The sequence below is a fragment of the Pelophylax lessonae genome (assembly GCF_965119305.1).
Source record: "Pelophylax lessonae genome assembly, chromosome: 1".
NCBI classification, from domain to species: domain Eukaryota; kingdom Metazoa; phylum Chordata; class Amphibia; order Anura; family Ranidae; genus Pelophylax; species Pelophylax lessonae.
The window spans coordinates 808,583,323-808,600,800 of NC_138768.1; the positions used below are offsets into that span (position 1 = coordinate 808,583,323).

The window sequence follows — 17,478 nt, forward strand, 5'->3', positions numbered from 1 at the left end:
TTCTTCAATTGGCTTTGGGTCCAGGCGCCAGCATCTTCACTAAGGGAAACCGGCAGTGGAGCCTTCCAGCTTCACAGCTAGTTTCCTACTGTGCATGCGTGAGTCTCGCTGAGCTTTGTGAATGGTCCCACAGTCTTCTGGGACCTGTGTGTGTCCCAGAAGACTGCGGGGGGAGGAGGGGCCAGACATCTTCGTAGATTACCAGGGGAAGTGGGAGCTAGGACCTGTCTAAACCAGGTGCCCGCTCCCCCCCCAAAAAGGTCCAAATGTGGCAGTGTAGGGTGCAAACAAGCGGAGATTCCCTTTTTGGGTGGAGCTCCGCTTTAAGCTCTCTTTGAAGCTCATATGAAGTGATAAGGTGCTCACATGAAGCGATAAGGACACTGCATTTCTGACAAGACCAACATATTTTTTCTGTAGTTGCTCGAAATGTTCTTAGTCCTAAAAGTCAAACGAAAGTCAAATAAGAAGAATTGGAGTATTCTGTCCAGTTCTTGTCACCAATCCTCAGAAGGGACGTGCTGGAACTGGAGAGAGTCCAAAGAAGGGCAACTAAACTAATTAGGGGATTGGAAGACCTTAATTACGAGGAGCGATTTGATGTGCTTAACTTATTCTCCCTGGAGAAAAGACGCCTGAGAGAGGGGACATGATAGCGATTTACAAATACCTCAATGGCGATCCCGGGATAGGAAATAAACTATTTTGTCTAAGAGAGTGTAAGAGGACACGTGGCCACACAATGAGATTAGAGGAGAAGCGGTTTAACCTTAAGCTACGTAGGGGGATTCTCACTGTCAGGGCGGTAAGAATGTGGAACTCTCTTCCACAATTGGTGGTATCAGCAGGGAGTATCAATACTTTTAAAAGACTCTTGGACATGCATCTCAAAGAACACAATATTCAGGGATATGGGAAATGAATATCGTCACCGACACACACCTACACAGGTTGAACTGGATGGACTGTTGTCTTTATTCAACCTTAACTACTATGTATGTAACTATGTACTATGAATGCGGCCATCACATCTAAGGACCAGTAAACTGCAATATGTTACATTTTTTGTTTTTGGGTTTGGATATTCTTTAACATTCCTATGAGCGATGCTGAAAATTACTTCTCCCTTTTGTCTTAAACCTGCTTTTATCCTGTGCAAGTGTTGGTGGTGCAGCTGACACCTGAGACCTGTAGTTGATGGACTGTAGAAACAAACTAACATGTATGACCTATTGCATGTCTTCCGACTTCAGCTATCTGTCTGTGATTCATTCCTGGGCCATTAATGTAATCCTCTGACCCGTATGTGTGTTTTTCCACTAGCTGGCAGCCTGAAGTGCTGGATTTAATAGATGGCCTTGAAAGTAAGTCAGTAACCGGTTCTACTCCAGTGAAAGCATCAAAAGTAACAGAAGTAAAAGAGTTCAATTTAACAAAACCAAAACCGAGAACCATACCAGTGCCGCAGAGAATTCCATCCCAGAAACCTCACCAGCCGGTATGACCTCTTTTACTGTCCCTTAAACTGGAATTATACGAATTTTTTTTTATTATTTTGCGATTATATTTAGCGTTTATGCGTTTTTAAATAAATGTTTTACATTGTGCCTGCTTTTTTTTTTTGCTATTTATGTAGAGCAGTATAATATTCCTAAAGATACAACATGGCATAAGCTGTTTACTATGTCTAAATAAAATTCCATATTGCTGCTGCTTAACCACTTGACCTCTTGAAGATTTACCCCCCTCATAACCAGGCTATTTTTTTCTATACAGCACTGCTTTACTTTAACTGACAATTGCACAGTCATGCAGCTCTGCACTCAAGATACATTTATGCCATTTTTTTTTTACCACAAATAGAGCTTTCTTTTGATGGTATTTGATCAAAGCTTGTTTTTTTTTTTTTTTTGTATGCACTTTAAACAAAAAAAAAAATGAAAATTTTGAGAAAAAACCCAATTATTTTTTACATTCTGCTATAAAACATAGCCCAATTATTATTATTTTTTTGACAAATTAAATTTCTTCATAAATTTAGACCAATATGTATTCTGCTACAGATTTTTGGTAAAAAAATTCCAATAGGTGTACATTGATTGGTTTGCGCGAAAGTTAAAACGTCTACAAACTATGGTATATATACTGGAATTTTTATTTATTTATTTGTATACTAGTAATGAAGGCGATCAGTGACCTATAGCGGGACTGTGATAGTATGGTGGGTAATCTTACACTTTTGACACTTTGTAGGAACCAGTGACATTAGTACAGTAATCAGTGCTAAAAATATGCACTGTCACTGTACTAATGATACTGGCTGGGAAGGGGTTAAACATCTAGGGCGATCAAAGGGTTAAATGTGTGCCTAACCAGTGTTTATGTGTGCACTGTAAGGTGCTTTGCAGGAAAACAAAATCCAGCACATCCCCACTGACAGGGCGGAGCGCTGCATTGTTTACATTGACAGAGCTCTGTCCTGTCTTCCTCTTCGCCAATCATCGGGTTCTGGCGGTTATCCAATGGCCAGCGCCCACTGATCGGCTTGTGCTGGGACTGATCTCAGTCGCTGGTTTTAATGCCTTAGCTATTGAAATCCAAGTACTGGGGGATAGAGGTCTGTCTGGATCAGTGATCCCTACTATGGTGAAGGCGAGGAAGTTGTCTTCCAGCAAGATATATCATTGTACATTAAAAGCGCACATTTCTTGGTGTGAGTCGATTGGCGCTCATCCTCAATCCTTTTCTGTGGCTCGGATCTTGACCTTTCTTTAACAGGGTGTTGATCAGAAGTTGGCCCTGAGTACCATCAAGGGGCAGGTGTCTGCCCTGGAAATCTTCTTTCAGCGATCCCTAGCCACGCACTCTTTAGTTCGTACCTTAATTCAGGGGGTTTGACATGTGGCTTCACCTGTACGGTCTCTTTTGCACCCATGGGATTTAAATTTAGTACTTTCGGTTCTCCAGAAACCTCCATTTGACATTATTTGGGAGATTCCCTTGCCTACGTTATCCCAGAAGGTGACATTCTTGGTGGCTATTACCTCGGCCCGCAGGGTATTCGAATTGGCGGCATTATCCTGTCGCAGTCCCTATTTAGTGGTCCATAGGCATAAAGTGGTTCTTTGTCCCTGTCCATCATTCCTCCCCAAAGTTGTCTCTGACTTCCATTTGAATGAGGACATTGTGTTGCCTTCCTTGTGTCCCAAGCTAGCTCATCCCAAGGAATTTGCTTTGCATACCTTGGTTGAGGTTCGTGCGATTCGGGTGTATCTGGCAGCTACTGAGTCCTTTCGGAGGTCAGACTCACTTTTCGTGGGTTATGGACAGATCAAGAAAAGGGCTGGCTAAATCTTCAGCTAGCATCTCCAGATGGATCAGACAGACGGTGACTCAGGCCTGTTCCATTAAAGGTCAGGTTCCACCTTTTCATGTCACCGCACATTCTACTCGGGCGCTGAGTGCTTCTTGGGCCTTCTGTCATTAGGCATCAATATCACAAGACTGCAAGGCGGCTACTTGGTCGTCGGTGCATACCTTCACAAAATTCTATAAGGTAGATACCTTTGGCCGCAAAGTTTTGCAGGCTGCTGTTTAAGAGGGGCTGTTCCCTCTTGAGGGGTGTTTTATTGAAATTTTTTTTTTCAGACGGGGCTCCTGTGAACCGGTTAAGGCTCCTGTGTCCTGGTTAGGGGCTCTTATGTTTAGCCTTGGGTTATTTTCCCCGCCCCTCATTTTCCTTTTGGCACTGCTTTTGGACGTCCCAGTAGTTATGATTTATGGAGCGCTGTGTCCATCGATGAAAAAAAGAGAAAATGGGATTTTTGTACTTTACCGTAAAATCCATTTCTTTGAGTTCGACGGACACAGCACCCACCCCTCTGTGGAGTTCTGATACTTCTTATACTGCTTGCTACTAAACGGATTACCTAGAGCAGAGAGGGGGGTTATATACCAAACTGTGGACGGCCCATGGGTGTAGCCAGGTGTTTTTTGTTCTGCCTAGTCCTACTCCTGGAGGAGGCAACATAACCCAGGTGTTATGATTTATGGAGCGCTGTGTCCGTCGATAAACTCAGTGGAATTGATTTTACTGTAAGTACAAAAATCCAATTTTTTTTCATTGTGACAGATAAAGCTGACCTCGGCTCACATTAATGATTGCAGGGGGAGAATTTAAGGTATTAGTCTGTTGTTCCGCTTTAAGGATTTAGAGAGGATCTGTAAAGAAGAGTGGGCCAAAATCCCCCCCGAGATGTGTGCAAACCTGGTAACCAACTACAAGAAACATCGTACCTCTGTGCTTGCCAACAAGGGTTTCTCCACCAAGTACTAAGTCATGTTTTGCTTGGGGATCAAATACTTATTTTACTCACTGAACTGCAACTTTGTTTATAGCATTTGTTTAATGTGTTTTTTCTGGATTTTTGATTAATATTCTGTCTCTATCATTTAAAATACACCTATGATAAAAATTATAGACCCTTTATTTCTTTGTAAGTGGGCAAACTTACAAAATCTGCAGGGGATCAAATAATTATTTTACCCAATGTAATATGTTTGAAGAAGAGCATGAGCTATATAAAGACCTGTCAATTCCAGTTGGACTGCTTGATTTCTCAGACCCCAACCCCACTGTTCCATGTATACAAACTGATCATAGTCCATAGCAGCCAATTATAGAGCTCTATGTCTAGTCTTAAATCTACTGGCATCCAGAATCTAGGACTAACCTATCTAGCCCTGTAAAGAATAAATCGCTATACATACCTTTTCTGAAGCCGATCCGGTCCGGTCCCACGCTGAGCTGTCAGCAACGGCTTCACTGTGGAGGCGTGTGCAGGAGAGGCAGCCAACAACGGAAGCCCTATAGTAAGTCTATGGGTGACATCACTTTCCAAGCATTTCCCAGCCTTTGTCGGCTGTCTCCTACACAGAGCTTCCACCGCTGGAGCCTGGACTGGATTGACTTCAGAAAAGGTATGTATAGCAATTTCTTCTATACAGGGCTAGATAGGTTAGTCCTAGATCGTGGATGCCAGTAGATTTACAGATTTTAGTTTTAGGGTGAACTTCTACATTGTAAGGTCTCATGCACACAGGGCGTTAGAAAAACCGAGCTGCAGAGCCACTGCCAACACCAGGAAAAAGTAGCTGTAAAAATGTGCTTTTAGTAGCTCTTTCCATTGGCGTTAATGCAGGTTTAGCCACATTGGCTTTTAGCAGCGTTTTTCTGCCTCTATCTAAAATCAATGGTTTCCTATGAGCCGTCTTTGTTTCGGCTTTAAGCCCATTGATTTGAATGGAAGTCGCATCCAAGTCGGATCAGGATGATCCAACTTGTGGTGCGACTTGTACTCTGAGGATCTTGAGGGGTAACTCCACGACAAAATGTTAAAAAAAAAAACGTGTGGAGGTCCACCCCCAGGTTCCAAGTCAGACCCTTCGGATCTGGTATGGATTTTCGCAAGTCGCATGCAAGTCGCGCCCACATATGTAAATGGTGTTCAAACCACACATGAGTTATTGCTGTGATTGTTAGAGCGAGAGCAATTCTAGCCCTAGTCCTCCTCTGTAACCCTAAACTGGTAACTTGTAGAAATTTCTAAAGCGTTGCCTATGGAGATTTAAAAAAACAATATTTGTTGCCATTCCACGAGCGTGCTCAATTTTGAAGCATGACATGTTGGGTATCTATTTACTCGACGTAACATTATCTTTCACATTATATAAAAAATTGGGCTAACTTTACTGTTTTATTTTTTTAATTGAAAAAAAGAGTTTAATTTTTCAAAGAAAATTGCGTTTGTAAGACCGCTGCACAAATACGGTGTGACATAAAGTATTGCAACAATCTCCATTTTATTCTCTAGGGTCTCTGCTAAAACAAATATATAATGTTTGGGAGTTCTAAGTAATTTTCTAGCAAAAAATCCTGATTTTAACTTGTAAAATTCAAGTGTCAGAAATAGGCTAAGGGTTAACCACTTAAGCCCTGGAAGATTTTACCCCCTTCCTGACCAGGGCCTATTTTGCGATTCGGCACTGCATGACTTTAACGGACAATTGCGCGGTCGTGTACCTAAACAAATTCTACGTCCTTTTTTCCCCACAAACAGAGCTTTCTTTTGGTGGTATTTGATCACCTGTGCGATTTTTTTGATCATGCGCTATATACAAAAAAAGAGCCTCAATTTTGCAAAAATAACAATATTTTTTAAATTTTTTTATATGAAATTCCCCCCAAAAAAATGTAAAAATCAAAAATTTTTAACATTTTAGGCCAATTTGTTTTATGCTACATATGTTTGGTAAAAAAAATCGCAAAAAGCATATTTTGATTTTTTTGCGCAGAAAGTTATTGCGTTTACTAACTAAGGGAAAGATTTTTGTCATTTTTGTTGGTTTTTTTTTAACGCGTAATGGCGGCGATCTGCGATTTTTTTATGCGGTACTGCGACATTGCGACGGACAGATCTGACCCTTGATTGACATTTTTGACACTTTTGGGGTTACCAGTGACATTACTGCAGTAATCAGTGCTATACATATGCACTGTTACTGTAAAATGACCCGGGCAGTGAAGGGGTTAACTTTTTTTGAGAGGGAGGGGTTATGTGTGTCCCTAGGGGCGTGATTCTAACTGTGATTGGCTGTGGCTTGAGGTGTAGGAACAGTGATCAACGGTCCTACATAGTAGAACCGTATGATCACCATTCCTACACAGGGGAGAATGACAGGCAGCTTGTTTACATTAGCCGCCTGCCTTTCTCCTGCTCTAACGGACGATCGCGAGTGACCAGTGGACATCGGGTCTGCCGGGCACACGTGCGGGGGGTCCGTGACCGCGCGGGAGCGCACCTCCGGAGGCGCGCGCTCGCTCCCTAGACCCTCACAGGCTAGCGACGTAGCCCTACGTCGCTTTGCCTGTGAGGGGCTGACCGCTGCAGTAAATAGTAGTGCGGCGGTCGGCAAGCGGTTAAATAGGTTAAGATCCAAAACAGATCTTCTGCTATCAATGGGCACCTTTCTCATCTCTCCTGAACAGGGCAGCCATCAGAAATTTTGGGGCCCCTTACACAGCTTTAGGCCTGGGCCCCTTTTTGGCCTAACCACCAACATTTCACAGGGCCTACCTTCTGGCCGTCCCACTGAATCTGCCCACTGGCTATCCCACGAGTCCTTCAGTGCGCCCACTTCCATTTTAACACTCTTACAACTTAATATATGAAAATTAATCCAAGCCAGCAAAGAGACATCCCCATATATTCAGCAAAGAGACAGCCTCATATATTCAGCAAAGAGACATCCCAATCCATTAAAGAGACAGCCTCATATATTCAGCAAAGAGACATTACTACAGCAGCAACAACTCTGTCTCGTTGGCTGGGGCCTGGGCGGCCGGACCCCTCGGAACACCCGGGCACCCTACATGTATATGGGCTGCCCCCCCCCTCCCCCCGATGGCTGCCCTGCTCCTGAAAAACCTATCAATTTACTGCATAACGATTGTCACCTCCGAGGCTCCTGCTGTGCTTTTCTGTCTCCATTTTTTTCGTTAATATCATTCTGTTTTATTCTATCTTCTATTTGCATTGTTTGTTAAGTACGATCAATACCATTCTTTCTTATAAATGTACCAGCCTGACATGCCTTGCCGATGTGTTTGCCATCCTTAAAATTCAGTTAACTCAAAGAAGAAACATGTATATTATGCAGCCGCTGTGAGGATTCCCAGAAAGACAAGTCATTTTCAGGAACACGGGCATGTCTGTAGTGCAGCGGTCCATGACAGATGTTCTGTCACCGATGGATTAACCTGTGGCTTCAGTTGTGTTTATACATATTGTCAGTGTTCTGATGTGATGGGATTGAGTTCAGGTGACTGCACGCTACCTCGATGGATCAGCGGATTATTCCTTGGGCTAAAGGGAGCCTCTGATCAAGAAGAAAGATTGGACAAACAGCAGCTCACTTATTACATACAACACATTGTTTGTTGGAGACTGTAGCACTTGTTTAAGCTGGCCAAAGATGAATTGAAATTTGTTTGGTTCAGCAGGGACTGGCTGAATTACAATTCATGTATGATTGTTCGATCTGATGACTGATTTCTGTTGAACAGGAATGTTTAAAAACTTTTGTCAATCAGTGGCTGCAGTTCTGATCAGTGTATTCGGACTGTGGAGGAGTCCCTGCTGTCAGAATACAATGGCACAACGGGGAGGATTCCTTCATCCTCCACGCCGCGCCGCCTCCTCTATCCATGCGTCCGGCCCCCTAATCTACATGCAGGGGGCGCCGGACGCATGGATTCCAATGGGGTTTTTTTTTTTAAGCACGTGATTGGAGCCAGAGGCTCTAATGGGCTTCAAAAAAGGGTGGGCTCGGGGCGCAGAGCACTGTGCCCTGAGCCCACCCAGTTGTGTGACAATAGCGAATAAATATTGCCACACTGATTCTCCTCCTGGCCAATCAGACCTGTTTCCTGATTGGGCGAAAGAATAAGCCATGCTATTGCCAAGGCAGAGGGAGGAGACACAGGGGAAGCCCACGGAGGAGACTGAGGGGGAAGCCGCTGCCACTGCCTGCCAGGGGGGAGTGAGGTGGCGATTGGGGGGGGGGGGTTATGTGTGCGAGCTGGAGCTGGTGTGGTAGGGAAGGGGGGGTATGGTGTGGTCTGTCTGCCGCCCCCCCCCAGCCCATGGAGCACCAGCCTCACCTGGTGGATGGGGGAATCTGGTAAATTTTTTTCCATCAGTCGCTGTCTGCTAGAAAAAAAAAAACGGGTCATCTGTGGCCAGCCGAAGGCTGTACAATCTTCCATTCAATTTTCCAAAACCAATTAATATGAGGTCAAACCTAGACACTTAGAATTGGTATGCAATCAGGCAGGCCTTTCCACTACATAGTTGAAGGTAAATCTAAAGGAATTGGAATTAAAAAAATTGTATAATGTATGGCAAGCCTTAAAGTGGAAGTAAAATCTTTTTTGGCATTTGTACCTACAGGAAGGGCTATAATAAGCCTTACCTGTAGATACAGTGAATACCTCTTAAACCTGCACAGTTTAGGAGATCTTCACACAGCTTGCAGCCGGTGGCATCACCGGTGCATGCTCTCTGAAGGGACGGCATACCCGTTCTGTCCTTTCAGAGCTCCGTACCGCAGTGCATGCTCAGGAGTGACGACATCGTGGCATAGTCAATCAGAAGGATGGATGACGTGGACCCAGAAGGAAGACCGGATAAAGATGGAAGCACCTGTCAGTGATGACAGCTCATCACTGCAGGGCTTTTTTTTTAAGGTAAGTCTTGCATAATGTGCTGGTATGCGATGCATACTAGCACATTATGCTTTTACCTTGCAGGGTTTAATAAAAAAAATTGGTGCAGTTTACTACCGCTTTAAGCCCCATACACACTAGTAGATTTTTTATTTTTTTTCAACCCTGCAGAGCTGAACGTAAAACAACTGACAGCTCAGGAGGAACCGCTATACTAGCAATCCGTTGTAAGTACAGCGATCTCCCCTGCTGTGCTATTGTGTTCTGACAGGGGGACGCCGTCAGAAACCTTCGGTCAGCGCTCTTAGCCATTGGCTGAGAGAGCTGATCGGGAGCCGGTCGGCAGACCTTTTTCGGTCATGCCCCTTCAAAGGAAGCCAGACGAATGGCCAGCTTCTGCCAGACTGACGCCAGTACACACAGGCGATGCACTTGTGTGCTAGCAGTGTTAATTTTGTCGACTAAAACATTTTCGTTGACTAAATAACCACTATTTTAGTCTATTAAAATACCCCTAAAACTAAAACAATTCAGATGACTAAAATATGACTAAAACTAAAATGGCATTTTAGTCAAAAGACTATGACTAAAACTAAATCGAAAATTGACATCAAAATTAAAACTACTCTGCTGGCTATTTCTAAATGGATTATGCTAAGGCATTCGATACAGTCCCCCACAAATGATTAATTTATAAAATAAGGTCTGCAGGCATCGACTACAAGGTGTACTCTTGGATACAAAACTGGTTAAAAGGGCGTCCAAAGGGTGGTAATAAATAACGCGTACTCAGACTGGTCTGAAGTGATAAGTGGGGTCCCCCAAGGCTCAGTCCTGGGACCAATTTTGTTCAGTTTGTTCATAAATAAAATTGAGGACGGGATCAGTAGCTCGATCTCAGTTTTTGCAGATGACACAAAATTAAGCAGGGTAATAACTTCACATCATGATGCAGAAATCTTACAGAATGACCCAAACAAAATAACAGAGTGGGCAACTACTACGCAGCAAATGAGGTTTAATGTGGAGAAGTGTAAGCTATTACACTTGGGGACTAAAAACATAAAAGCACAATACACTTTAGGGGGGAACCTCTGGGGGAATCAAAAATGCAGAAAGATCTGGGGGTCTTAGTGGAAGATAGACTAAGGCAGGCCATAGACGATTCGAATTACGTACGATTTATCGTTCGATAAACGAAAGCGGCACTCGTGCACATCATCGAGTGTACCATCAATGTGAGCCGAAAATCGTACGACAAAACACTATTTTTTGTGCCTTTTAACCACATCTCTACCGGACACACTCCCTACTGTTCTGTGTTTTGTTAGGCGAAATCATACAACTCCCCCACTAATGATACGAAATTCGGCCGATTTTCGCAAAAAAACCCAACATGTTGGATATGTGAATTTTTGCTGTCGTACGAAAATCGAACGTTTTACATACCACATTAACGATACGAAAATCGTTCGATAACACTGCCATTTACGATTTTCGAACGAAATTCGAATCGTCTATGGCCTGCCTTAGTAATAGCATGCAATGTCAAGCTGCAGCTGCCAAAGCCGGCAGAATATTAACAATATTATAAAACTCTGGTCCGACCGCATCTGGAGTATTCTGTCCAGTTCTGATCGCCAGTCCTCAGGAGGGATGTGCTGGAACTGGAGAAAGGGCAACTAAACTGATTAGGGGATTGGAGGACCTTAATTATGAAGAGCGATTACAATCGCTTGATTTATTCTCCCTGGAGAAGAGACGTCTGAGAGGGGACATGATAGCAATTTAGAAATACCTCAACGGTGATCTCAGCATAGAAAAAAAAAAACGATTCAGTCGCAAGGAGTGTAAGAGGACACAAGGCCATGCAATGCGATTAGAGGAGAAGAGATTTAACCTCAGGCTATGCAAAGTGTTTTTTGCAGTAAGGGCAATAAGATTGTGGAACTCTCTTCCACAAATGGTGGTATCTGCAGGGATTACTTTTAAAAGACGCTTGGACGTGCATCTCTAAGATCAAAACATTCAGGGGTATGGGAAATGAATACGTCCACACACACCACACAGGTTGAACTGGATGGACTATGGTCTTTATTCAACCTCAACTACTATGTAACTATGTAAATCGGCAACACAATTCCATCCAGAGCCTGTAATAATAGCACATTAAAATGTAAACATGTATTGCACTACCGCATAAGCATAAGTAAGGGGCATCTACTAAGCTGCTGAAAGAGAAAAAAATAGGAAAAGGGCTTTTCTTATATTTTTTAATAATATTTAATGTTGGTAATATATTCAGGTAATTTGTGCAGTGACAGTACAGCCTAAAGAGTTTACAGTTTTTGGGTTTTTTTGTATTTCAAATTTGCACTTCTATTTGTCAAAAAGCAATATTTTTTATTATGAAACTTGATTTTTTTTTATAAATATGTTATGTATCACAACAGCTAAATCTGTCTGTGGTGCATGTTCAAACCTTAATATCATAAATAATAATATATTATTAGATTTTAATTCCAAGAGTATATGACCTGTTTGGAAATTCTAGAGAAATATTGAAATAATGCATTACAATTATTCTAAACCTAATCGATTTGTAGTGGACCAAAATGTATGAGATTTTAGTCAAGTAAAATGTCCTGGAGATTTTAGTTGACTAAAATATGACTAAAACGTAAAAATTTCAGATGACTAAAATACGCCTAAAACTAAAATGGCATTTTAGTCAAAAGACTATGGCTAAAACTAAATCGAAATTTGCTGAAAAAAATTAACACTGTGTGCGTACTAGACTTCAATACATCAATGCAAAGAGGCAAAGGGTGGAAACTAATAGCAACCAGTTAGAAATAATTCAATATTTTCAGTAAAGTAATTTGCAAAATCCTTTCTCCTTGAATGTTTTGTTTTTTGTGCTGTCTCAAAATATAAGCCAGTACAAATTTGACCCCCAGGACTAGGAAGACAGTGGTTTAGGGATCTCGGGTTCGAATCTCAGGCAGGACGCGATTTGCATGGAGTTTGCATATTCTCCCTGTGCTTGCCTGGGTATCCTCCATATACTCCAGTTTCCTCCCAAACGCCAAAGACATGCTGGTACTTTTATGGGTTCCTATCCAAACTGGCCTTAATACGTGTGTGCACCTATGTTCAGATGAGATAGGGACCTTAGATTGCGGGCTGCTTGAGAGCAGCGCCTGGTGTGCATGTACAATATGTAAAACACTACACAGATTTTTGATGCTATATGACCTGTAATAAATAATACTAATAACATGAAAAAAATAAATCTCCCAGCTCTACCCATACACTTTTAAAGAATGTTCCAACAAAGCTGATTTTCACTGCTAGTTGATTGGTAATGGAAGCAAAAATTCAAATCCCAGACTATTTTGGATAGAGTGGGATGGGGTCAGCACACGTTACTTTTTTATTGTTGTCCTTGATTCTACTGGCGAGATTTCCCCTTAATTTATATTTGATTTGACACCAGGACAAAAAAAACGGGGGTCACCCGGGCAGGAAGCCCCATCATTTTCTCTATCTTTGGCAAACCACCATTAGAACAAGAAGGGAAGAAAAATCTTCCCATGTAGAGACAGACAGCAATACAATCCCTACAAAGAGTTTAAGGGCCCTTTCACACGGCCGCTCCGTGTGTCCGCAAATCATCCTATTTTTTTGCGGATGATTTGCGGACATAATGTAAGTCAAAGGCATTGCGGATGTCAGTGGAATACCATCCGCTGACATCTGATTTGGAGTTTTTTGGAACGGAACAGAACCCTATTTTTCCTCCGTGTAAAAAATGGAAAGGAAGGAAAATCGGATGTCAGCGGTGTCATCCGCTGACATCTGCAATGCCCATAGACTTACATTAGGTCCGTATATCATCCGCAAACGGATGGGATGATATGCGGACACACGGAGCGGATGACACAAATGTCATCTGCTCCGTGAAAAAAAAAAAAAAAAGTCCCGCAGCGGAGCTTTCACACGGAGCGGCCGTGTGAAAGAGCCCTAACACTTCTTTAATCAAAATACAATTTTGCCAATACTTGGACTTTAATTGGTGAAAGTAATCTCTATGTGGTTTCAGTCTACTCTACAATCTTGCTTCACGTCATAAACAAATCCAATCTATGACTATCTTTTTTTTTTTTTTTTTTTTTTTTTAGATGCTGTTTTATTGAGTTTTAGATATAGAAACAGGCATAACATATACCAATACAGAGAACATAATTCACAGCTGTTCTTCTAAAGTAACAGTATAGCCAATAGGAGTATAATATAGCAGAGTAGATTATATGAAGACAAAAAATGACGTCTCCCTGCTAAACCATAGTGGCCTAAATAACATAACTTGACCATGAACCCCTGTTTTTTTTTCAAATCTTTTTGGGGAACACCTGTTGGTATGCATAAGCTGGAATAAAAGAAGAGCGGCATTAAATGGGGTTGATTTACTAAATCTGGTGCAGCTCTGCATAGGAACCAATCAGCTTCCAGGTTTTTTTTTTTTTTCAAAACTTAATTGAACAAACCAAAGTTAGAAGCTGATTGGCTACCATGCACAGCTGCACCAGATTTCGCACTCTCCAGTTATAGTAAATCAACCCCCAATGTTTCAATTCAGAAAGAGAGGGTGAAGAATGTTTTCATGTTGATAGTATGGTTTTGCTTGCATAGAAATATAATAGTCTCATTAGTTTTACCAGAGTGTATGGTAATTTTGTGTTCTTTGAAATAGGCTGAAAAAGCGTGGTATTCGTTTTGGCAAAACGCATATCACATTTTTAACGCATTTTCAGTGTTTTTGGTGTGTTTTCTTGTGATTCCTGTCTCCCAGTATGCACCTGTGAAACTTGCACATGAAGAAAGGAAAAAAGAAACAGCGCAAGAAAACAAAGACAAAACTAACCAAAAAAATGTACAAAAATAAAATAAATGAATGAAAAATTATAATATAAAATATTATACACTGCTCAAAAAAAAATAAAAATAAAGGAACACTCTTTAATCAGAGTATAGCATCAAGTCAATTAAACTTCTGGGATATTGATCTGGTCAGTTAAGCAGCAGAGGGGGTTGTTCTTCAATTTCAGCTGCTTTGGTGTTATTAAAATTAACAATAGGTGCACTAGATGGGCAACAATGAGACAACCTCCAAAACAGATTGGTTTTACAGGTGCAGATCACTGACCTTTTTTTTCCCTACTCATCTTTTCTGACTGTTTTTCACTAGTTTTGCATTTGCCTAGGGTCAGTGTCACTACTGGTAGCATGAGGCAATACCTGGACCCTATAGAGGTTGCACAGGCAGTCCAACTCCTCCAGGATGGCACATCAATACATGCCATTGCCAGAAGGTTTGCTGTGTCTCCCAGCACTGTCTCAATAGCATGAAAGAGATTCCAGGAGACAGGCAGTTACTCTAGGAAAGCTGGACAGGGTCGTAGAAGGTCCTTAACCCATCAATAGGACTGGCATCTGCTCCTTAGTGCAAGGAGGAACAGGATGAGCACTGCCAGAGTCCTACAAAATGACCTCCAGCTGGTCACTGGTGTGAATGTTTCTGACCAAACAATCAGAAACAGACTTCATGAAGGTGGCCTGAGGGCCCGATGCCCGTCAGTGAGCCTGACACTGTGGAGCTCGATAGGCATTCGCCATTGAACACCATAATTGGCAGGTCAGCCACTGGCACCCTGTGCTTTTCACAGATGAGAGCAGGTTCACCCTGAGCACATGTGACAGACGTGAAAGGGTCTGGAGAAGATGTGGAGAACATTATGCTGTCTGTAACATCATTCAGCATGATCGGTTTGGTGGTAGGTTAGTGATGGTCTGGGGAGTCATATCCATGGAGGGATTTAGAGAGCTCTACAGGCTAGACAATGGCACCCTGATTGCCATTCGGTATCGGGATGAAATCCTTGGACTCATTGTCAGACCCTACGCTGGTGCAGTGGGTCCTGGGTTTCTCCTGGTGCACGACAATGCCCGGCCTCAGGTGGCAAGAGTATACAGAAATCTTTTAGTGACTTTTAGTGACAAGTCTAATGTAACTGAATGTAAATTTCATATATGATGTTTTTTTGGATACAGGTTCCTGAGAGTACCTTCAAAACCCCAAAAGAGCAGGAAATGCTTCAAGAGAAAAAACTAAAAAATCGCCAGAAAGCGGAGGTATGATTGTTTATTGCGGTTTGTAAATGCTTATCTCCACTGTACATGCACATATAGATCAATTGCTATCCCGAGTTAGGGTTCGGATTGTCAGCCCATGCCTTTTCACATAATAAGGTCCATACAGGTCCAATGGTTAAATATTTTCCACCTATGTTTTATGTGCTGTGCTTCCATCCTTCGACCTGCAGTGCTGGAGCAAAGGGGATGTAGGAGTTACAGGCTCTGGAGAGGGGAGTATACTACCTTTTCTTTTAGGACCCTTACACAGGGCGGATCCATTTGACGGAATCCACTTGGTCGGCGGCGATCAATCCGCTGATCCCCGCTGAGCAGGCGGATGACAGGTCCGTCTCCGTTCACTGTGCTGAGACGGACCTGTCATAGTCCCGCTCTCCTATATGGGGAGATCAGATGAAAACGGACAGCCGGTCCCATCCAATCCGATCCTCCAGACGAATGGAAAAAAGGGTCCCCATCCGTCTGGATTTGGATCACAGGATCAGATCGTATAGCAGCGGGTGTCAGTGGACATGTCACCGCTGACATCCGCCTCTCCATTGGGGTGAATCGAGGGCCCGGTCAGGTCCGCCTGAAAAACTGACAGACGGACCGGATCGGAAAGCCCGTGTGAAAGGGCCCTGACAGAGAGCTGCCCATTCTTTAGTGACCTGCAGGATCCCATTAAGTAACAGAAGATGCTGAAAGCAGACACATATCTTATTTAAAGCAGTATTAAACCTAAAAGCAAACATTTATTACCAATTCTTAGATGTGATGGCTGCATTCTTTTTTTTTTTTTCATCTGGTCACCTGGCCTGTAAGTCAGTTCTTTTTCAAAAGAACAAGCTCTATTGCAGATTGTATCAGTTTAAAGGGATGAGACAAATCATTTAACACTGGCGGGGGTGCTTACAATGATCAGCTTTTATTATTTAATTATGTGATATATATTTTTATTTATGGAAAACCTTTATCCCAAAAGCAAAAATACCTCTTTGCTATAACTGCTCATAAAGCCTGCTTATAAAGGGGATTACAGCTTCAATTTTTTAGTGTATCCAAATCTGCTAGTGCATCTAATACTCCCCTCCCCACTAGATTTAAGTTAATTTTTCCAAAAAAAATTATAAATGCACATTTTTTTGCAGGTAATAAAAAATGTGCATTTATAATTTTTTTGTTAGGAACCAAACATGCACAGCAGATCGTGGGTGTAATGGCACAATCCTGCAGACTGTCTGTGTAGTTGTCTGCCTGTACCTCCCATGTGGTCAGGCAGTTACTGAATGACAGGAAACTTTGAGAACTGCCTAGAAGGATCAACAGCACTCTATTTAATGAGAACTACAAGCTATTGTGACACTGGGTGTGGGGAGAAGATCCCTGGGTCCCTATCACAACGGGGGATGGGAGTTTGATGCTGAACATGTTACACCTTAAATATGGGTGTAACATAACACATGTTCAGAAAGGTGAACTTATCCTTTACCAATGCTGCTTTTTGAAGGTGACTGTTGCTCCTTCATGCAGAGTGCAGGAACTCTAATACAGGAGGTACAGTCAGGTCCATAAATATTGGGACATTTACACAATTCAAATCTTTTTGGCTCTATACACCACCACAATGGATTTGAAATGAAACAAACAAGACGTGCTTTAACTGCAGACTTTCAGCTTTAATTTGAGGGTTACATCCAAATCAGGTGAAAGGTGTAGGAATTACAACAGTTTGTATATGTGCCTCCCACTTTTTAAGGGACCAAAAGAAATGGGACAATTGGCTGCTCAGCTGTTCCATGGCCAGGTGTGTGTTATTCCCTCATTATCCCATTTACAAGGAGCAGATAAAAGGTCCAGAGTTCATTTCAAGTGTGCTATTTGCATTTGGAATCTGTTGCTGTCAACTCTCAACTCCCAAAGAGCTGTCACTATCAGTGAAGCAAGCCATTATTAGGCTGAAAAAACAAAACAAACCCATCAGAGATATAGCAAAA

The 17,478-nt window shown here is 42.3% G+C and overlaps 1 protein-coding gene across 1 annotated transcript in view; it reads left to right on the forward strand.

Moving 5' to 3' along the window:
• Positions 1–17,478, forward strand: part of CFAP99 (cilia and flagella associated protein 99) — a 142,156-nt gene that overhangs the window by 27,965 nt on the left and 96,713 nt on the right. Inside the window, exons 5-6 of the mRNA XM_082244009.1 lie at positions 1,324–1,498; positions 15,401–15,481. Coding sequence (XP_082100135.1) covers positions 1,324–1,498; positions 15,401–15,481 — 256 coding nt within the window. The remainder of the gene's footprint in view (positions 1–1,323; positions 1,499–15,400; positions 15,482–17,478) is intronic.